Source organism: Marmota marmota, unplaced genomic scaffold (assembly GCF_001458135.2).
Source record: "Marmota marmota marmota unplaced genomic scaffold, marMar, whole genome shotgun sequence".
Lineage (NCBI taxonomy): Eukaryota > Metazoa > Chordata > Mammalia > Rodentia > Sciuridae > Marmota > Marmota marmota.
This window is the reverse complement of record NW_026000108.1, coordinates 4,880,116-4,902,378: the sequence shown is the minus strand read 5'-3', so window position 1 is coordinate 4,902,378 and position 22,263 is coordinate 4,880,116. Positions and strand designations below refer to the sequence as shown.

Here is a 22,263-nt window from a genome sequence, read left to right as displayed (position 1 = left end):
GTCTCTGGGGTCACACTGGACGCTGTGAGTGAGTCGTGTCCTGCCGCCTGGCTGGCTCCCCAGCATCACCCCCATGCCACAGAATAGTAGTGTGGCCCCAGATTTTCCAAACCAAGACCTGGCTCCTTTCCTTGTTGTTCTTTGGCCTTGGCTTCTGGGTCCAGTCCCAGAACCTCCCGGCTGCTCAGTGTCAGCCGAGTGGCACTCAGCCTGGCTGCATGCACATTTGTGGGAGGCAGCCGTTTGCTGTGCCCTGAGGACAGGCCTGGCTCTGGGGAGCTTTGGGGAGAGGTGGCAGCAGGTTTGAGGTGGTGGGGGGCAGAGGTGGGTCGAGGGGACTGCAAGAGCCTTTCTGCACACAGAGCCCCAGGAGGCAGCAACAATCGATGCCAGAGAAATCAATAGGTGCCAGCCTGGTTTCCAGAGAGCAGGCGCAGAGTGGGCCTGGTTCAGGCTGGGAGCATGGAGGTCAGACAGGACCAGAGGGGCCGAAATGATGGCTCTGCAAGGGCCTCACGTGCTCCAGCTCTCAGTCAGCTGTAGCATTTGTGAAATGAGGGACAATACTGATTCTGTGGTGTCATATAGAAGTTAAACATGGCTCCATGTGTGAAAGACCTTGGAAAAGGCCCAGTGCAGTTTGGTAGACAGTCGGGCTTACATAATAATGGTTGATTAACAGCCAAATAACAACATCAAATCAACAGGGAGAGCTCGCCGCATGCCAGGCCTGTTCCAAGCCTTTACACAGTTAATTCAGCCATTCCTACAGGTGCACAGGAAGATGCTGCCTCCCGTCTCCTTATGGGGACATGCAGGCACAGAGAACTAAGCAACTTCAGCAGCTTGAGCACCCTCTTCCTGTCGGCCGTGCCAGGCTTGGTCAGGCCCTGGGTGTGGATGGTCCTCGTTTTCTAGGCAGATCTGGAAAGCCTCTAGCCTGACCCACACAGGGGCACAGTAAAGGCTCTGCTTCTTTCCTCCCAACACCAGCAGCTATTCCTCCGCTGTGGAGTGTCCCCAGAAGCACCCCCAGTGGGATTCTTAAACTGGTCACATCTGTTCCCAAACTACTCTGAACACAACAGAACCAAGCAATATCTTGGTGATGGCTTCTCTACATTCCCCTTGAAGACGAAACTGGGCAGTTTCCCAGGGTCACACTTGGCAGTCCCACCTTCAGTTCTGGGATTCCACTGGAGAGGGCTCTCTGCGTGGGTGTCCCAGCACCAGTCGATGACACCTGGTACAGCCTGAGAGTCCCCTCCAGGGCATCCAGTGGGGAGCAGGGGGGTCGGAGTAACTGGCTTCTGCCATTCCCCCCACCTGAGTGATCTTGGGGAGACCCATGCACTTCAGAGCCTCAGTTCCCTGATCTGAGAAGTAGGAACCCTCTCCCTGACCCTCCTCCTCACATGGCTGTCGGCTGAAGCAAGAGCACACGTCAGGAGACGCCATCCAGACTGCAAAGCCACCCAGAAACAGCAGGGAAGGCCTTTGAGCATCTTAGCCCAGCAGCCTGGAAGACACCCAAGAGGCGGGGCCAGCAAGGCCAGGAGGCAGAGCCTGACCACGCCTCCCCACCTGGGAAGGCACACCGTTGGGAGCCCCTTCCCCGTGTAAGACTGCACCAATGGGGTGCTCGTCTCATCTCCTTACATGGCGAGTTCCCTCTGAGAGTGAAGACAAACACCACAGCTGTCTAAATAGGAAGACAGAGTCCAACAGGCGCCAGGTCAGACCGTGGGGGTCAAGGCCTGCTTACCACCAGGGAGGGCAACGCACAGCTGGCCTCCGGTGGCCTCCACAAGCCAAGTGTCTCTGACATGTGTGGTAGCTGATGGGACACACCCCTGGACAGGAAGTCACAAGGCCCAAGCTTGGATCATCTGGAGCACAGCACTGACCTTGGCACCCTCACCTGCCTGGACAGTTGCAGTGGACACACCAAGTCCCCTTCTGCTCCCAGCCTCCCTAGGCCTTCCTTGGAGCGATCCTCCCATCCCCCACTGGGGTCAGGGGCCCCTCTTGACCCACAACTCGCTGGGGGAACGGCTGTTAAACAGCCGTCTCTCTCCTCCTGCCCCCAGGGGATCTGCCCTGGCCTCTGCTCCCTGCACCTCACACACACTGGGCAAATATTTATGGAACAAATGAGTGATGGGGGCTGGAGACATAGCTCTGTTGGTAGAGTGCTTGCCTCACATGCACAAGGCCCTGGTTCAACCCTCAGCACCACACACACACACACACACACACACACACACGCTCACACACATACACACTCATACACACTCACACACACACGCTCACACACTCACACACACACACGCACACGCTCACACACATGCACACGGACAAGGTTCAATGGCGCTATGGGAAATGGAAGCCAGTAGGTCCAGCGGCATGGGGCAGGGGGTCTAGGGAGACTTCCCAGGAGGTGTGGGCAGAGGGGAGAGGACTGAAGCTGCCTGGGCACCTGCTCTAGCTTCCTCCTTACAGAACCTGCTCTAAGGGCAAGGACTGGTGGCATGGTACGGAGACCCTGCCAGAGGCCTCGTGGCTGGTAAGTGCAGTGGCTGGGTTCGCCCAGGCGAGGCCAGCTCCTGCTTCCTACAGTGAACCGTGTTGGGGGACCAGCGGCTGCAGCACGGGGCTCTGTGCACTCAGGTGCTCTGGGCGATGAAGCAGACTCCAGTGCCCTTGGGGCCCCAGCCCCACTACACACAGTGAGCAGAAGCAGAGGCCGGTTCCCTCAGCAGACAGCTTTCCAGTTAGACCGCTGCAGTGGCAGCCAGCGCCATCCATCTTCTTCAGGGGCTATTCACGACTCCGCTTGGCACCGACTCCCCAGGGACTGACTGATGCTAGTGCTCGGGGTCCAGCTGAGGCCAAACCTCGGGGACTTGCTTCCTTTTCTTCCAGGTCTTCTGCGTTTGATGAGCAGGTCCAGGCGTCAGCTCCAGGAGGCAGGGATGGGGAGGAGGAGGGCCATGCTGTGAGTGGGGAGCATCTGCAGCTTCAGTGACCGGGCAGGAATCAGGAGCACTTTGAAGCAAGGAGGAGCCTGGGAGACGTAATCTGGTCCAATGCCTTCGCCTTGGAGAAGAGGAGACAATCCCAGAGAGGGCTGCTGCCTGCCCAGGGACACACAGCTGGGGCATGTCCAGGCCGCCTCTCTCCTCATGCCCATGGCCTCTTTGTTCTCATCTCAGGGGCCTCTCTTAATCCTTCAGGAGAGAGTTGATTGTTTTTCCAAGCTGCTCTGTGCTGGGCCCCGGGGGACCTTGGCCAGCATGTCTCCACCTGTACTTCAGATACTCTGACCCCAGCTCCATCCACTCTCTGGGCTCTGGAGGCTGACCTGTAGGGATGACGCAGAAGTCTGGCCCTGTGGTGAGCCGCTTCTGCCGTTTATGCAAATTATGGTCGCCATTACAAGATGGCGCTGGCTCCGCTGTGGTCTGTGACAAACAACTCCTTATTTGGGAGAGTTGGCGCATGACTTTTCATCACCCTATGAGAAAGCTCCACGTGGCTGCTTTGCATTGGGGCTTGAGATGCTTTATTAAGGCTGGGAGGGGCATCCGAGAGAGAGAAGAAGAACTATCAAGGGCCTGAAATAAACTACTGAAAGAAGATTCCTGAGTGTTGCGTCTTCCTTGCGGGCAAGGGGGCGCAACATGGCCCGAAGGAGGGTGTCGCCAGGACTCCCTTGGACTCTGACTTCCCCTGGGTTCAGCCAGAGGGAGGACACACAATGAAGAGCCCAAGGGAGGAACTGGAAGCTTCCAGAATTTATTCAACACCCAGCAGGAGAAGGTCTGGCGTGGCCAGGACCCCCACAGGAAATGAGACACCAGAGGTGTCTGGGAAATGACACCCTGCTGGGCTCCGGTTGGCAAGCGGGTCACGGCACCTCTGAGAACGCGGTTTCCATCGTCCTGTGTCCTCTTCCAGGTGTGTGCGGACCTGCCTGCCCTGCTGGCCCTGGGGACAGTATGTGGTCAGACGGGGCCCAGGCGAACAGATTGGCTATCTGATAAAGTTAAAGAGTCATCATTTGAAGAGTGACAATGGAACAATCTGGGATATTTATGAATTAAAGACACAGTGTCTCGTTTCACTCCACCGCCACTGAGCGCAGGGGTGGGCGTGGGCAAGGAGACGCCGCAGAGTCCCCTGGTGAAGATGCTTGAGCGGCAGCTCCTCTGTGGCTCTGTGACTGTCACAGGATGAGATGAGCTTGGAGGGGAGGCTCAGCCTTGCTTCTGCCCTTGGCCGGGGCGTGTCCCCGTCCCCCCTGGCTCACACGCCCTGGTGCTTGGCTGCTTTCTGGAGCCCCCTCCAGAGTTCTGGGCATTGGAAACCGAGAGCCCTGTGGAATGCCCAGTCCTAAGGTCCACCTTCAAGGTGTCTGCAGGACAGCTGGCCTCCCCCTGGGAAATGAGGCACCAGAGAGGCCGATGGCCAAAGAGGCTCAAAACGGAGAGATGAGCGGGACCGTCCGGCGAGAGGGGGCTCACTCTGAGGGTGTGGGGAAGCCCTGGGGGCCTCCAGGGGCAGGTGCGCGGCTCTTCACCCAGAGACTCAGTCTCCTGGAACCTCCAGGGGAGAACGTGGTGGGGTTCCAGGGACCTGGGGAGGACGGGGAGGAGCCTGGTGACTGGTAAGGAGAGAGGCCAGGCACCATGTGGAGAAAATGTGACTGAGCACCAGGTGGATGGCCAGGCCATCTTGTCCCTGTGTCCTTCAGGAACTCCCGGTTCCTCTGCCTTAGTTTCCATCCACACCTGGCGCCCTGCTCTGCTCTACACCATGCGTTGCCCTCCCGCCACACACCCCGGCCTTCCGCCACAGGGGCAGGGGCTGCAGTGGCCACACCAAGATTCATTTCTCCCTCTTTCTTAGTAACAGGACAATATAGTAAAGCCACCTGCAATGGGGCAGCGGGGGCCAGTGGTCACAAAGTCAGGGGAACCAGAAAGGGAACCAGGACTTAGATTAGATCCTGGGGGGCCCCCGTGATCCTGGAGCTCACTGGAGGCAGAGCCAGGATGGGCTTCCAGTGTGTCTCACTCTGAGTGTCAGCACGGGAGTCACCTCCATGGTCTGAGAAGTATGGATGTGAAGTGGAGGAAAGGTGTCCCTGCCTGAGATGAAACACAAGGTCCTCATGACGGTGGCTCAGATGAAATGCCTGCAACCGAGGGACTAAGGCAGGTGGCATGCAGCCAACACCTCCGCCACCATCAGGGGACTTCCAAGACCCAGGTGAGTCCCTCCCCCACCCTCACGCCCTCGCCACCTGCCTCTCAGACCTCCCCCACCCAGAAACACCTCTTTCAGCAGGGACGGCTGGTGGCCAGGAGCAATGTGGTGGGGCACAGGGTAGGAATCCTGTTCTTCTTTCTGCACCATTTCCTTCCTACCCTCCACTCCCAAAGCAAAAACGAAAAGGATAATGCTATGTTCTCACTTATAGGAACTTGTGCTAGCAACAAGGAGATACAGTAAAAGATGTGCTGGAAGCATCACTAAAATAAAATTAGCAACTAGTTCACACATTCTTTGACCCCCAGTGGGCACAGGCATTGGGGAAGCAGCTGCAAATAAACCAGCATTGGGGACAGAAAGACATGGCCAGGCCCTGGCTGGGCTCTGAAGCAGAGGGTGACAGGACCTGCTGATGGGGGGAATCTAAAGGTCACGGGGAGCCAGGCAAGGTGGGAGGACAGCAGCAGCTGAGCTCCTTCTTAGCCTTCTTTGCTGAGAATTCCTGAGGACGCCAGGGAAGCCAGCGAGATGGCACCTGGGACTCCTGGGAAGGCTGGACGTGGGCTCTGCAGGCACGGTGGGCAGGGCCCTGGGGCTGGGGGGACAGGCTAGAGCCACCTGAGATGCAATGGCTATGTCAGAGTCCCTTTAAAACTAAAAGCCCTAAATTGATCTTTTAAATTCCTGATAAAAAGTCAGCTTTAGGATTTTAGTTTCCTTGCACTGAAATGGAAACTGAGGAACTGGCTCCAGAGCCTGGGCGGGCTCCAGCGAGGGCGGGGAACTGGATCAGAATCTGCTCTCTGTTAGCACTGGCTGGCAGACCTACACGGGCTCCAACATGCAGCTGTCTTCCTATAACAGCTGCTCATCCTTCCAGGGCCCCCTGTTCCTTAGAAACCAGGGGGCATGTCCCTGATGCCTGTGTGGATTCTGGTGCCGGAGCATCCAGATATCCTCCCCCAAGGTGGACAAGTGGCTTCTGAGCCCTGTCGAGACACATGGTGTCCCTGAGGCAGGGGTGGGCCATGCCAGCGTGCCAGATGGCAGAACAGAGAAGGTTGCTTTCCTGGCGGCTCCATGGCATGGAACCAAGAAAGCAGACAGACAGCATCTCTGCAAGTGAACTACTAGAGACCTTCAGGGACACTGCAAGTCACAGGGTAGGAACTCTACTGCCTCAGATCCGTACTGCTGGATGGGAAGGCAGAACATGAAAAGGCAAGGGAACAAATCACACAAACAAGCCAAGACACTCTAATAACAGAAGCCATCCACGCCACAGTGGGAGGAACATCAGAGAAGGGGTTTAGAGTGTGCCTAGTTAGACTGATCTGTGAAGTAAAGGAGAGTACAAGTGAAAAGAGAAGGAAAATACAGGAAGTGAAAGATCCCTTCAATAAAGAGACAGAGATTCTGAAAAAAAAAAAAAAAAAAAAGCAGAAATCCTCAAAATGAAGGCATCAACAAACCAAATTTAAAATTCAGTTGAGGGGCCGGGGTTGTGGCTCAGTGGTCGTGCGCTTGCCTAGCATGCGTGACGCACTGGGTTCAATTCTCAGCACCACATACAAATAAATAAAATAAAGGTCCATCAACAACTAAAAAATATTTTTAAAAAACTCAGTTGAAAGCATCACTAGACCACTTGGAAGACAGAGTTTCAGGCAATGAAAACAAAATATATAATCTTGAAAATAAAGTTGACCATGGAGAAAAGACATTAAAAGACCATGAAGAGAACTTTCGAGAAATATAGGATAACCTGAAAAGACCAAATTTAAGATTTATTGGGATAGATGAAGGCACAGAGACACAAGCCAAAGGAATTCACAATCTTTTCAATGAAATGATGTCAAACTATTTCCCAAATCCTAGAGAATGAGATGGAAAATCAAATACAGGAGGCTTACAGCACCCCAAATATGCAAAATTCCAACAGACCCACACCAAGGCACATTATAATGAAAATGCCTAACATACAGAATGATCAAATTTTAAAGGCTACCAGGGAGAAACAAGAGGTGACATTTAGAGGGAAACTAACCTGAATGTCAGCTGATCTCTCAGCGCAGACCCTCAAAGCGAGGAGGTCTGGAACAGTAGACAACAGCTGGGAAGGACAGCGAGGCCGCCGAGAGTGCTGGGCTCAGCAAAATAGATAAAATCCTCGGAATTGATGAGGCAGTAAACACCTTCCACGATGACAGTTCACAACTAGGAAGCCTTCACTCAATAAGGTATTTCACAAAGAGATGAAAAGTAAAGGTGAAAACGAGCAAAGGGAGGAGCTGCCCTGAAGAGCTGTGAATCAGTGGGTAAAGAATTCAAGTTAAAACCAGAAATAAAGCTAAATGAAAGGGAATAAAAATCTTATCTCAATAATAATATTGAAAGCAAATGGCCTAAATTCATCCATCCAAAGATGTAGATTGCAAGACTGGATTAAACAAATAGGCCCAACAACGTGCTGTCTCCAAGGACTCGCCTCCTAGGCCGACAGAAGGTGAAGGATGGGAGAAACATATACTCACACGGATCTCGTGAACCGGCAGGGTTCTATCCTTGTATCAGACAAAGGGAACTTCAAGCCAGAGTTAATCAGGTGACCATGAAGGTCGTTTCATACTGCTTAATGGAATTCTACATCAGTAAGACGTAATGATATTTATGCCCCAAGCAATGGAGCATCTGTGTCCATCAAACAAACCCGTCACAATTTCAGGAACCCAATGGATTATTTCACAGTAATACTGGGTGACTCTAACACGGCTCTCTCAACACTGTAGGATCCTCCAAACAAAACCTAAATAAACTATAGGACAAAAAATACAATTAATAATTTAGACTCAACAGACATATATAGGATATTTTATCCATCAAAGACTGAATATACTTTCTTCTCAGTAGCTCATGGATCCTTCTCTAAAGTAGACCATAACTTAGGCCACAAAGCGATTCTTAGCAAATACAAAAAAAAAAAAAAGAGAGAGACAGAGAGATAATACCTTAATTCTTACCAGATCATAATGAAATGAAATTAGAAATCAATGATAAAATAAAAAGTAGAAGGTACTCTAACACTTGGAGACCAAATTTATTGAATGATGAATGGGTAGTAGAAGAAATCAGGGATGAAATAAGAAAATACTTAGAGGTAAATGAGAATAGTGACACAGCATATCCAAGTCTCTGGGACCCGATGAAGGCAGTGCTGAGAGGAAAGTTCATGGCATTGAGCCCCTTCATTAAAAGAGCAGAAAGTCAACAAATAAATAACCAGACATTGTATCTCGCAGCCCTAAAAAAAGAAGAGCAAACGAATACCAAAAGCAGTGGAAGAGAGGAAATAATTAAAATCAGAGCTGAAATCAATGAGATTGAAACCAAAAAAAAAAAAAAATTGACAACCAAAAAGTTGGTTCTTTGAAAAATATCAACAAAATTGATAAACCCTTAGCCAAGCTAACAAAGAGAAAAAGAAAGAAAACCCAGATTACTAAAATTCACAAGGAAAAAGGAAATATCACAATGAATACTACTGAAATAAAGATGATAATCAGAACCTATTTTGAAAATTTATGCTCTAATAAAATAGAAAATTTTGAAGACATTGACAAATTCCTAGAGACATATGACCTACCCAAATTGAATGAGGAGGACATATAATATTTGAATAGATCAGTTTCAAGCAATGAAATTGGAGATGCAATCAAAGGTTTACCAAGAAAGAAAAGCTTGACAGATTCTCAGCCATGTTCTACAAGACCTTCAAAGAAGGACTACAACTAGTCATCCTCAAATTACTCCATGAAATAGAAAAGGAGGGAACCTTCCAAACTCATTCTATGAAGCTAATATCACCCTGATACCAAAACAAGACAAGACACATCAAGGAAAGAAAATTTAGACCAATATCCCTGATGAACATAAATGTGAAAATTCTTAATAAAATACTGGCAAATAACATACAAAAACATATTTAAAAGATAGTGCACCATGATCAAGTGGGGTTCATCCCAGGGATGCAAGGTTAGTTCAGCATATGAAAATCAATAAGCGTAATTTATCACATCAATAGAATTAAAGACAAGAATCACATGATTATCTCAATAGATGTAGAAAAAGCATTAGACAAAATACAGCACCCCTTCATGTTCAATACATTAGAAAAACTAGGGGTAGTTTATTTTTTTTAACCTTAACATTGTAAAACCTGTATATGCTAAACCCAAGGCCGACATCATTCTAGACAGAGAAAAATTGAAAGCATTCCCTCTAAAAACTGGAAGAAGATAATGATGTCCTTTTTCACCACTTCTATTCCACATAATCCTTGAAACCCTAGCCAGAGCGATTAGACAAGAGAAAGAAATTCAAGGGAATCCATGGGAAAAGAAGAACTCAAAGGATCCCTGTTTGCTGACAATATAATTCTACATTTAGAAGGCCAAAAAAACTCCACCATCACACTTCTAGAACTCATAAATGAATTTAACAAAGAGCAAGATATATAATCAACACCCATAAATCAGTTGCATTCCATACACCAGTGATAAACCAATAGAAAGAGAAATCAGGAATACCACCCCATTCATAATAGCCACAAAAAATAAAATATTTGGGAATCAATCTAACAAAAGAGGTGAAAGACCCCTACAATGAAAACTATAAAATACTAAAGAAATTGAAGAAGACCTTAGAAGATGGGAAAATCTCCACGTTCTTGGATAAGCAGAATTAATGTTACTAAAATAGCCATACTACCACAAACACTGTACAAATTTAATACAATTCCTATTAAGGTCCCAATGGCATTCTTCATAGAAATAGAAAAAGCAATCATGAAATTCATTTGGAAAAATAAGAGACCCAGAATAGCCAAAGCCATCCTTAGCAAGAAGAGTGAAGCAGGAGGCATCACAATACCAGACCTTAAACTATACTACAGAGCCATTGTTACAAAAATGTCATGGTATTGGCACCCAAACAGACATGACAACAAATGGTGCAGAACAGAGGACACAGAGACAAACCCACATAAATACACTTACCTCCTACTAGCCAAAGGGGCCATAAACATACATGGAGGAAAGACAGCCTCTTCAACAACTGGTGCTGGGAAAACTGGAAAATCCTTATGTAATAAAATAAAATTAGACCCCCATCTCTCACCCTGCACAAAACCCAACTCTAAGTGGATCAAGGATCTATGCATTAGACCAGAGGCACGCACCTTCTAGAAGAAAATGTAGGCCCAATTCTCCATCATGTCAGCTTAGGAACCGAATTCCTCAACACGATTCCTAAGTGCAAAAAGTAAAATAAAGAATCAAACAGGATGAATTCAAACTAAGAAGTTTCTTCACAGCAAAGGAAACAATCAAGAATGTGAAGAGAGAGTCTACAGGATGGGAGAGAATCTTTGCCACCTGCACCTCAGCTAGAGCACCAATCTCCAGGATGTACAAACAACTCAAAAAACTCAACACCAACAAAAACCAAATAACCCCGTCCGTAAATAAGCAAAGGAGCTGAGCAGACACTTCACAGAAGAAGGAATATGATCGGTCAACAAAGACATGAAAAAATGTCCGACATCACCATCAATTAGAGATCAAAACTACACTGAGATTCCACCTCACTCCAGTCAGAATGGCAGTCATCAAGAATACCAGTAACAGTAAATGTCGGCGAGGCTGTGGGGAAAGGCGCACTCACACATGGCTGGTGGGACTGCCAATTGGTGCGACCACTCTGGAGAGCAGGATGGAGATTCCTCATCCCCTCCCACACCACTTCCCTTCCTTAAGGAAACTCGGGGGAATATTTCAGACTTCCTACAAGAGCTGGCCGATTAGAAGGCCACCCTTTCTGGAGGCCTCTGTTCCCACACGTGGGGATGCAGGAAAGGGCAAGGTGTCCAGGCAGCAAGGCCTTTGTTCTGGGCCACGGTCCCGCTCGGCCCAGTGGACCAGCCTACAAACCAAAATGGAGTGGCCATGCTAAATCTGCACGTCACCAAACCAAGACCCGCGGTTGTGCGCCTCTCGGGGACACCAGGGAGTCGGAGGCAGGTTTCCCCGGAGGCCGGTCTCCGCTCCGTCTGCTCTAAAGCCTACGAAACCCAAAGCGCCTGACGTTGGCCAAAGGCTTATTTTTCTATTGTCCTGTTTGCATCTTATGAGGAAAGGAACTGCAGCCGCCTGTCGCTTGCCCTTGCTCTCTGCTCCTCCCAGGCCACCTGTCTGGGACGCCAGCCTCCTCCGCAGCTCAGTGGGACCCGTGGTGCTGGCTGATTCTGGAAGCGCAAATACAGCCCGGGAAGATCTTCAGCCTGGTGAATCCTGACTTTGACAGATTAAAAAAGAAGTTCAGGGTGACTCTCCGGGGTCCTCCCATGGCGGGTGTCCCAGGCCTTGGGCCGCCCCCCTTGCTGCAGGCAGGGTGCTCTGCCTGCGTTTTGGTTCTGCCTGGGAATCCTGCACCCTGTGGGGGCTGCCAAAGAGAGCTACGGACCATGAGGCACAAGGGCCCCGCGCAGGCCCCAGGCCACAGTGTAGAAGGTTCCAGGGTCACAGCATCCTGCACAGCACAGGGTCACGTGTCCATCCTCATCCCCGAGGCCCCACCTGCTCCTGGGACTTATTTTGGCCAATGGAAACTGATGGTCCGGCTCAGAGGCTGGCATCAAGAGCAGCGCCTGCCTTCTCTCTCCTGTGTGCTGCAGGAAGACCAGGCTGTGGGGCTCCTCAGAATGCAGCCTGAGCCCAGCCGCTAGCTGGAAGCAGCGCCTGGCAGCCCTGGCCCCTGCAGCCCAGGAGAGACCACACACAGGGAAGTCAGCATGTTCAGGCTGGGTGGTCATGTGGAGAGGTTGCAGCTACAGTGGATCAGAGAGGGTAAGTGACTCCATAGGAGACACACAGCAAGGAAACAGAAGTCCTGATGGACTCTGGGCTCTGGTCCTAGACGCTCCTCTCTTCTTAAGCTGGCTTGGAAGGAATTGCAGGAAATTCCTAGGAAAAGACTCGGGATGCAGGTGTTTGGACTCTTTGGGGTCAAAGGGAGGAGCCAAAGGTCTTGGCAGGCAGTGGAACCCTCCTCAGGCTCGAGAGCAGACACCATCCCGCCCTCCCATTGAGAACGGCTCCCCACACGGCCCTGGATAGTTCAGGCTCCTGAGAGATGAGGGCCCCTCTGCCACAGGAGGCCTCAGAGCCTCTCCTAAGACCTGCCACATTGCTGCTGAGGCACCTTGGGCGGAGTCCAAGAACACTGTGTGCTGGGTCCTACAGAGCCTCTGGTCAGTCACAAAGCCAGCCCCCTTCCAGGAGATGCCCCTGCCGGGCCCTGGCCAGAACAGCTGAGGTGATCTCTGGATGAGCCTGTGAAAGGCACCACTTCCTCCAGCAGCACGGGCCCTTGGCAAGCAGAGGCAACCACTTTTGCCCTCGGACCACATGTTTTGCTCAGTACACAACCTGAACAACCAGACAGACACAGTGCCCTCAGAGCTCTTGACCTCGGCCGCCTGGCTGGGAGGAACAGGGAGCTGCCTGGGCTGGAGTCCCCAGTGTTAAAAGGCCTGACAAACAGAGGCAGCAGCCCAGGCAGCTCAGCAGGAGCCTTCCCGACCGACGCGCAGACCCAAGGAGGACGGACGCGCTCAGACCTGCCCTGAAGGCCACGGACAAAGCCACCCGGGTCTGCAGCTGAGGGCGTCCCTCTGCCCCAGCCCCAGCCTCCCTCCCTGTCACCCACTCGGCGTGTCCCTCCCGCCCAGCTGGAAGGCCCCATGCACACAGACACCCGCGGGCCGCCCTCCTGGGGCGCTGGTCAGGGGTCCCAGGTAGCAGCCCCCTCTCTGGCCACCCATTCCACAGATCGGCCCCCCCTGTTGCTGATCCGTGTACCCGAGTTTTGCTGCATCAAATAACCGTGTGACCCTCTTCATCTGGCCCTTAAGCACCCGCCTCACCCCCGGCCACCGCCCGGATCCTGGGGACGCCGTTGCCATCCCAGAAAGACTTTCCAGTCGCAGCGACTCTGGAGGTGGACAGCTGGCCCTCACCCCTCGGCTCATCCCAGAGACCACCCTCGCAGGTGGCGCTGACAGCGCTGAGGGCCACAAGCTCCTCTGCTCCAGGAGCCCGGCCCACCCTCGCCTGCTCTCGGCATCTGCCTTGAGACGTCTCCCTGAGCATCCCTGCTCCCCTCCTGGCTCCACCCGGGGACACTTCCTTCGGGAAGCCCTCGGGCTCCTCCTGGGTCAGTGCCAGCTCTGTGCCCGTCTCCTGCACTCTGCCTGCTCGGGCCACTTGGCCATGGTCTGGCAGAATCCTGGAGGACAGGGACCTGGAGCAAGAGCCCTGAGAGCAGCCCAGCCTCACTGCCCTGGAGGTGCTCAGGGCAGCAGGGCCGGAGGCCTCGGCGCCTCAGCACAGCCTGTGGGCACGCCAGTCGGGCACCCGGAGTGACCACTCAGCACTGCTGCGGCCTGGCCCACAGCCAGCCCTCCCATCTGATGCCCTGGGGGACAGGCGGCCCCATGTGTCAGTGGGGAGGGCCGCACTTACCTCGCCGGCTCCCAGGAAGTCCTCCACCGTAGCTTACTGACAGGCGGTCGATAAACTGTTCTGTGCACAGTGGCAGGGCTGGCCCATCTGGTCGGTTTCCAGAGCCTCGGGGTCACTCAGAGTGGCCCAAGACCAGCTCCTGCAAGCCACATTCCTGCCTGTCCTCTCTCCTGCCCCCAAGGGCAGGTTGACAGACCAGGTGAGGAGACGGCAGGAGTCTGTCCCCTACCAGGTGCCCAGGAATCAGATCACAAGATGGGCCCAGCGGAGACGCCCCAAGGGCAGCCTGTGAGCCGCCACTGCAGGGAAATGACTTATTCCCGAGTCACCAGGTCAGGCTGCAAAGGTGGTCTTGCCTTCCCAGGAGGGACTCCCCTGGGTGGTCTCTCTGACAGGCCCAGAATGTGGGCAGAGGCAGGAGGGCGCAGCAAGTGACATGTCACCCGGCATCTGAGCCTGGGGGAGCGTCCTGGAGACAGAAACGGCCACTCTGCACCCCGCTGGCCCAGCAGGGACCCCACTGGTCTCCTCAGCCCTGCTCCGTCCGGCCGGGCTGCTCCTCTCCCTTGCTGTCTCGCACTCCAGGCTCCAAGATACAAGGGGATGGAGGAGCCGAAGAGGGGTCACTGTGACCCTCTGACCTGCCCGCAGGGGCCTCGCTGTTGGAACTCACTGACACGGAACACGTGGGCACAGAGGTGTCAGTTACATTTCAAGACTTTAAGAAGTGACCGCAGCAGGCTTTCTGATCTGGGGCCCCATGAGGGGCGGCAGGGATCCCGGAGTCCCCAAGTGGCGAGACCAGCGGCATCTCCTTTGTCACTCTTTCCCAGCGCCCGGGCAGGAGCAGCACTCGCTTCACAGTTACCCCCGATGCTCACCGATACCTGGTGGCAGAGCCACTGGCCATTAGGAGTGCGGGGTGGACACAGCGACCGCTCACAGCACCCGCAGCCCATGCGGAACGGACGCAAGCCCAGGAGCACCTGTCACTGGTGCCCCAACTTTCCTGGGAATGAACCCCCCGTTTCTAGAATTGCTCCGTGGTCAGTCAGGTGACACGTGAAGGGGCAGGACTCCCTGTGCTGCCGTGTTTAAACAGAATCTGGGTGCTCTGCCCACCTCCTGGGAGCCCCATTCCTCATCCCTGTCCTCCCTGGTCCTGACATGAAGACGTCCCCTCCTCCAGGAGGGAACAGTGGGCAGGTAGCCTGGCCTTTCGCTGGCGGCTGACTTGTCCTCGCCAGCCCAGCAGCGCTGCCCTTCCCTTGGCCTGTGGCTCCGGCAGGGCAGCCGGGGACTGCAGAGCGGATGATGGGCATGTGTGTGTCTCTGGTGGCCCTGTGGGGACAGGGCCAACACTGCTGGTGTCTTTCACTCCTACTGAACTGCCCGGATCAACAGATTTGGAGCTAATGGGCTGATTAGAAATTTCTGATCGTCTTTAGTGTTTTAATGTAAAGTGTGTGATTTCTAGAGGAGGAAACACCTCCTAAAACATGGGGGGGGGACAGGGGGAGGGGCCCGGGGGCAGAAAGTGAGACCGCTCTCCCTGGTGGAGCCGCGGCTGCCAGACTACGCTGGCCCCACAGACTCCGTACCGCTGCGGCTCGGCTGGGTGGCCCTCCTGGAGCCGCTGTGGGCACTGGAGGACGTCCTTCAGCCCCTGCCCTTGTCCCCCTGGCCGCAGCCAGCCAGCTATGATCTCCAAATGTCTCCGACGTGGTCACACTTTGCCGTGGGGATGAAGGTGCCCGGCTGAGAAGCAGGGGCCTGGCGCCGGGGGTGGCGATGGCTGGCCTCTGCTGCCAGACTCCTCGACACTCGCGGGCACAGCACGGCTTTCCTCCCAAGCCTGATGGAGAACACAAGTCCCTACGCCAAAGGCAAAACCACTTGCCACTAAATGAGAGCTCTGATTGCCACCAATTTCTTAAAGCACCCTTGGAAGGTTCTGCTTCAAATATTTATGGAGTCTATGAAAAGCCCCGGAGAACGAGTGCTTCTATTAAATTCCTAACTGCAGCGGTGATTTATTGACCTGGGAATCGCCGCAAATGCTTTGTCTGAGCTCTTGGTGAAGAGCCAGGATCCTCGCCGGGCTCAGGACCTCCGAGGCTGGCAGAAGGCTGTGGGCATGGGGGCCAGGATGGGGCTCTCCGCCTGGTTCCACGGTGACCACTGCTGGCCCAGGTCCAGGATCCAGGGTGGGCCCCGAGGGCAGAGGCAGCTGGGGGCGAGAGCAGAGAGAAAAGGTCTCCGCACGACGTGTTCATAAAAGCCCCTCAGACGACGCCTTCTCTCCAAGGCAGAGGTGACAAAGATGACCAGCTCTCACTGAGCATTCTGCACCTGGGCCCGGTGTCCCTCACCTTGTATTGCAGGGTGTGGCTGAGGAAGCCCGGGTGGGGGTGGGGGAGCCTGTCACACACGCCATCCAGCAGGTACCCGCCAGTACAATTGCTGCTGGCCCTACTGAGTCGACGTCCTCAATAGGCTTCTTGTCCCAGAGACAAGAGAAAACCAGCTTCCCGTCTGTTCTCCAGATGCCCACCTCAGGGGCAGCTCCTACAGGGCCCGAGAACATGCCACCACAGTAAACACCCCCAGCAGGCTGTCACCAGGCCCCACACCCACCGGAAACGGGCCTGGTTTCAAGACCCCCAGCACCTGTCTAAGTGCTGGGACTGACGTGCGTGTCGTCCACCCCAGGCCCTCGGAGGCTGACTCCCCTCCCTCTGAACGTCCTCCGCCAGCCGTGAGGCGCAGGTGCTGTCTTCCAGGAAGCGCACCCCACATCCTCCGAGCAGCTCCTCCCAGGAAAGACAGGAAGTGACCTCGCTGGGCAGCAGATGCGCCTGCTCCTTCCCCTTTGCTGGGGTGTGGGGCCGGTCTGCGGCTCCCAACCGGGCCCCCAGGATGGAGCAAGCAGCAAGCTCCTAGGCTCGCAGGAGCAGGGGGCAGGAGCAGGGGGCAGCGGTGGCTGTGCCTGCTCAGTGCTGTCTGCCTGAGGAGGAAGCCGGCAGCAGAGGAGCCCTGAGCTCTGTGCCTCCCCAGGTGCCAGGCACAGTGGCCAGCACCTCCAGGGACACCCATGGCGAGCGAGGCACACAATGAACAATCCTGCTGCAGAGCTGGAGGGAAGGCGCACACGTGGGCAAGACGGGCACCCAGGAGGGCGGCGGCTGCACAGGGAGTGGGGAGGCTGAGCCGGGCAGGAGGAGGAGCAGTTCTACCAGGTGTCAAGAACCACAGAGCAGTGCCACAGGAGCCCCCGTGGAGGCAACCCCAGCTCCAGGAGTCTGCGCTTCACCTCGTCTTGATGATAATGACACTTTAAAGCATTCAGCACTACCTTATTCTTTAGGGAAAGAATACTCTAATAATTTCCTATGACCTGGGACAATGACTGAGCTCTTAGGATTTGCCATGATAACACACTCCATGTTGATTCGTTTGACCTACACTAAAAATAAAAAATAAAAACAACACAAGGAAGTATTATTACCCCACACACAGATGAAGAAGAAGAGGCCCAGAGAGGCTAAGTGATTTGTCCAATGCCACACAGCTAAGGAAGCTGAGCCAAGACTCAAACTCAGACCTCGTGGCTCCAGAGCTGCGTTGCTCCCCACGGCTGTCTACTGCTGAAGCCGGACGAGGCCCTGAGGGTGACTTTGGAGGGTTAGCCAGCCTCACCGTCTGCAGGCTTCCCAGCCTGTGGGGAGGTGTGTGTTCTCAGCCCTCCTGCCTCTTCTTCCTCGTTCCCCAAACTCAGCCACATGACTGTGACCTGTGACAAATTTAGCTGCTGCCCTTCAATACTCCGTGACCTGCTTTTCCTTGTAGGCCAGGATCCCCTGGCATGGTTACTAACTCGTCCCTTCTCACCCGGGAGGCCCTTCCCAAGACAGCCTGGCATGTGGCCCACAGTCTGTTCCTGCCCAGGGCAGGGAACTCTGTTCCCAGCTGCCCACGACAATGACCAGGACCTAGAGCAAAGCCTGACCTGCAATGCTGGGGACAAGCGCGGTGCCCAGGGCCTCCTAGGGAAAGAGCCCAACCTGCACCCTGCAGGTGGCGAAGGCCTCCCAGGGCCATGCAGCCTGCTACCCTGAGACTGACATTGTCATCTAGCTACCAGCAAACCAAGGTCCCCGTGCTCGGGACAGATTCCATCACAAGATCTCCACCCCGGGTGCTGGTGCTGAAGAAGGACCAGAACAGCTGAGAGGCGTGGACCCCAGGGCCCTGGGGGGCACCACGGCCTCCTGCCCTCCCACACGCTGGCCTGTGTCCTTGAGCCCTCTGTGTGGGTTTCTGCCCTGTGTCCCTGAGAACAGGTTCTTCCCCACCCTGGGCTCCAGGGCAGACCTTCAGCCAGGGGCCCAGTTTGGGCCCAGCCTGGCACCTTGGACTGGCCTCCTCTGTGCACCCCTCCCTCAGGGCAAGGGGAGGCTGGTGCTCCTGCCAGTGTTGTGCTGGGGCTCTCTTCACCTCCTGGTACCTCTCTGCTCCCTGGTGCCCCTGCTGCAGCCACCCTGGATGGCCTGCAATCCCCCACGTGCTCACCCGCCCGTCTTTGCCTGCAGCGCCTTCTGTGGATAACGCAGGGCAAACCCAGTTAGAGGGGATCTTCTACAGGAAGATCAAGGTGGAAAGAAGTTCTTACTGTTAGCTGATGATCAGCCTGAACCAAGAACTCAAGTGCAGTCCACCCGTCAGAAAAAGAAGACCTTTGATTTACGGAGGTAGCAATAGCTACCCTTGAGGATGCTTCTCCTGTAATAAATACTGAAATGCACAAGGTCAACGAATTGTCCCAAAGATCTGAGAGCTAAGGATCGCTGTCTTTGTTTTTTATATAAAAAATTGACCATAGGGACAGGAAAGACGCCACAGGATTAAAAGATGAGAAAAGTAAATACCAGCAGGCTGAAGTAAAAAGATGGGGGCGCACAGCTCTGTTCCGCAGCTCGGCCACCTCTTCCATCCAGAGACAGATCAACATCCCACTGAACTAGCAGGGGCCGGGCTGAGATTCGAACTCAGATCTCCAGGCCCCAGAGCTCACAAGTTAAGTAGGCTTTGCCTGGGAGCCTTCGAGGTGCTGCCCCGGAAGTGCCCCACTAGGGTATTTTGGACCAAACCCGCCATAAGTAGAACTAGAAAATCTAGACACCATGTGACCAATCATGGGTTTGAAATGACCTGGGAGCTACTGAGGCCGTGGGAATATGAGGTGCTGAAATGGAAAGCAGGAGAGGAGAGAGCAGGGCACCAAGGTCCCTTGTCCCCTCGGGTGAGGGCAGAGGGCAGAGCTTCCTGGTGAGCCAGATAGCTGAGGGGTGTGGGGTGACGGGAGCTCCCAGCAGCCCACAGGGTGGACGGGGCCAGGGGCGGACCCTGACAGCACCATGGCTTTCGTGCCCCAGAAGTTGGAGTGAAGGAGACAGGGCAGAGAGACCCGGGACTGGGACTTGTCTTGGACAGGGCAGAGAGACCCAGGACTGGACAGTCTGGTGTGAGGGCTGAGTGCCAGGCCCACCCTGTTAGAGCAAAGAGGAGTCCTCTGTGGGTACAGACTCTGTCGGGCAGAACCTCAAATGAGGGCTCCAGGTTCCCACGCGTGATGCCCAGCTCGCATTAGAAAATAGCAAGGCGGCCCTGGCCTGGTGGCACCCAGGGCTCGGGAGGCTGAGGCGGGAGGATTGCGAGTTCAAAGTCAGCCTCAGCAAAAGTGAGGCACTAAACAACCCAGTAAACCCTCTCTCTAAAAAAAATACAGAAAAGGGCTCAGGATGTGGCTGAGGTCAAATCCTGGTAACCCCCCAAAACACAAAAACAAGGTGTAAAGCACACAATTTGACCAAAACCAAACATTTAAAAGTAGACAACAGAAAGCGACTGGGATGGGAAACCAGGGACCCTTGGGGTATTGGTTCGGTTTTGTTTCCTGACCTGCGGTGGCATCATAGAAATGTAGCACTTGGAAAATGATTGCACTTTGATAATTGCACTATATTTTCAATAAACAACAAAATTACAAAAGTAGGTGACTGTTGTCCTCTCACCTTTGGCGAATCCAGCCGAGCTGTCGGTGCTGGCCACTCAGCCTTGGGAAAAGGCCAGGAGTCTGAGCGCAACGGGCTTTGGAGGACACCGTCTGTTTCAAAACTCGGCAGCTGTTCCTGAACTAGAAGGGATGGTCTCAGTCAAGCCTCGGCCCCGGGATCTGCTTCAGAAGCACCGTCTCTGAGTCCCTTGATAACCTCCTTCATTCTCCCACTGTCCTTGGCCATTCCAGGTCCCCACCACCACAGCAGATGCCCTTGAACTTGAGTGTCATGCCCCTCCTGAGACTGTCCCTGCCTGGCGGCTGCCTCCCCCTGCTGGCCACAGCCCGCAGTGCAGTGTCCGCCCAGCCAGCTCCCTCAGGGAGGATGGCACCCTCCGGACACCTGCCCAGACACCTCTCCATCCAGACACCTGCCCAGACACCTCTCCATCCGGTCTCCTTGAAAGATGAGGAAGCTGAGCCAGAGGAGGGAGGGGACTTCCCTGAGGCTGCAGGGAAAGTTGGAGTAAGTGGCGGAGCTGGGACCAGCTAGAACCTGTACCTCTCCAACTGTGAAGACTGTACCCACCAGGCTGCTGGGAAAGAAAGCAGACACCGAGGGCAGCCCCCTCCCATAGATTTGGGCTGAAAAGACGCCTTCCCCATTCTTTTTCCTTCCTCTCCTGTGCCTACACTCTGCTATGTGTAGGGCACCAAAAGGGAAGACCACAGTATCCTCCTTTTGAAGATAGGAGCCTGCAGCTCAGAGAGGCTAATTAACTCATCCCAGATCACATGAACATACTTGAAGAGAGCGAGTTAGTCTTCAGGGTAACACCATCCACACTCACCTGCTAGCACACAAGCCTAAACAAATCTGTGTGCTCCACCTCCTCCCGTGCTACTGGTGAGTCCTGCCCCATCCCCACCTGATAGTAAGCACCACTTAAGGCTCAAGGAAATTTTGTGTGGTCGGGTAGCATCTTAATTTCTTGATAAAAAACAACAGAAAAGCCACTCAGGCTGCCCTAACTCTGAGCAGCTGTGGCTGCCAATCACGTTCGGGTCTGTGTACCCTCCACCTGTGGTCACAGAGTGCTCCGGGTGCCGTCTTGCTTCCCTTTAGTAGAATATTGCAGCCCTCACGCCCGCACTGGGTACCCTTCAGCACCTCTAGTGAAGGAGGTGCGTCACTGAGGATGCTGAGTCAGCCTGCTGAGGGCAGCCCCCTTCACCCCTCTGGATGCATCCCGTGGATTCTCACACAGACAACTATGCACTTGGAGTGAATTTCAGGGCCAAGGAGGGAAATGACACTTATGGTGAAACTGCAGGGCTGGGGCTTTGGGCCTTCTGAATGCTTCCATTGTGTTCTTAATTGTGTGAAGGGCAGGCCAAGTGTCCAAGGAGAGGGAGTGGAGGGCCTCACGCCTTCAGTAGTGTGAACCTGACAGTGGACAGACCCTTCCCACTCCACCGGCGGTCCTGCTGGCCAGGATTTTTTTTTCTACATACACAGATTCATTGCAAACTGCACTGACCTCTTGCAGCTGCTGTCCCCTGGGAGCCGACGTCCAGGTGGTGGCTTGTCTGGAAGAAAAGATACCCGAGTGGTCATTCTGGCACAGGACAGAAAGCCTTGCTCAGAAGCCCAAAGCCGGGGCTCTCAGGGCGGCTGCTTGCCCCGCACAGAGTCTGGGGTGGCATCAGCTCTGCTGGAGGAAGCGGCAGGCACCTCCCTCCCTGCTCCCAGGAGATACTCACAAGGAAACAGTTCATTTACTTATCAAATCTCTAAATGGAGCTGGTAACAAATGCTTTTAAGAATCTGCCATTAAAATAAACTTTAATGTGGACTTCAGCATCTCCTGGGGCCCCTGATTCTGTCCCATGGGGATTCTGGTGGGGCTTAGCCTGAGTCTACCTCCTGCACCCACAGCCACATGGTTCCACAGGGTCTATAAGAGGGGCAGCAGTGGCCACTCAGCAGGTCACCCCAGCAGCCCCCAATCAGTGGAATGAGACAACTGTGGGATCCTCAGGGCAGACTGCAGCTGGCTCCAGACAAGCAGCCCAGACCCTGCTTCCCCTGGGGTGTCTCTGGTGGAGCAGTGGCCTGCAGGAGGGAGCCCTGATGTCCCCTCCCTATCTCCACTTCAACACCCGTCCAGAGCCCCCTGTGTGCTGGCCCAGCTCAGCCCCTGCCTGGAAGCCCCCTGCTCCCTGGGGACCTTCTGAGTGTGTCACGCCCTGAGTGGCCAGTCCCTCTCTGTGCGGCCCTCCCTGCCAGCTCCTGGCACAGCTCGGCCACTTGCCTCTTACAGAGCCCAGACCAGGCAGCAGCCAGAA

The 22,263-nt window shown here is 54.2% G+C and overlaps 1 protein-coding gene across 11 annotated transcripts in view; it reads right to left on the bottom strand.

The window, feature by feature from the left end:
- The window catches only part of CUNH4orf50 (chromosome unknown C4orf50 homolog), a 93,678-nt gene that overhangs the window by 29,265 nt on the left and 42,150 nt on the right, over window positions 1-22,263 (bottom strand). For 6 of the 11 annotated variants that reach the window (XR_007340991.1, XR_007340989.1, XR_007340994.1 and 3 more), the window contains 3 exons: window positions 21,456-21,504; window positions 19,931-20,052; window positions 13,857-16,086 (listed from right to left, as the gene is read on the bottom strand). Coding sequence is in view for 5 of the 11 variants with exons in the window: in XM_048784150.1 (XP_048640107.1) it covers window positions 10,572-10,583; window positions 19,931-20,052; window positions 21,456-21,504 (183 nt within the window). In the remaining 6 variants the exon portion in view is untranslated. Of the gene's footprint in view, window positions 1-10,200; window positions 10,584-13,856; window positions 16,087-19,930; window positions 20,092-21,455; window positions 21,505-22,263 lie in introns of those variants that run through there. The other 5 variants (XM_048784148.1, XM_048784147.1, XM_048784149.1 and 2 more) reach the window with 3 other exon arrangements.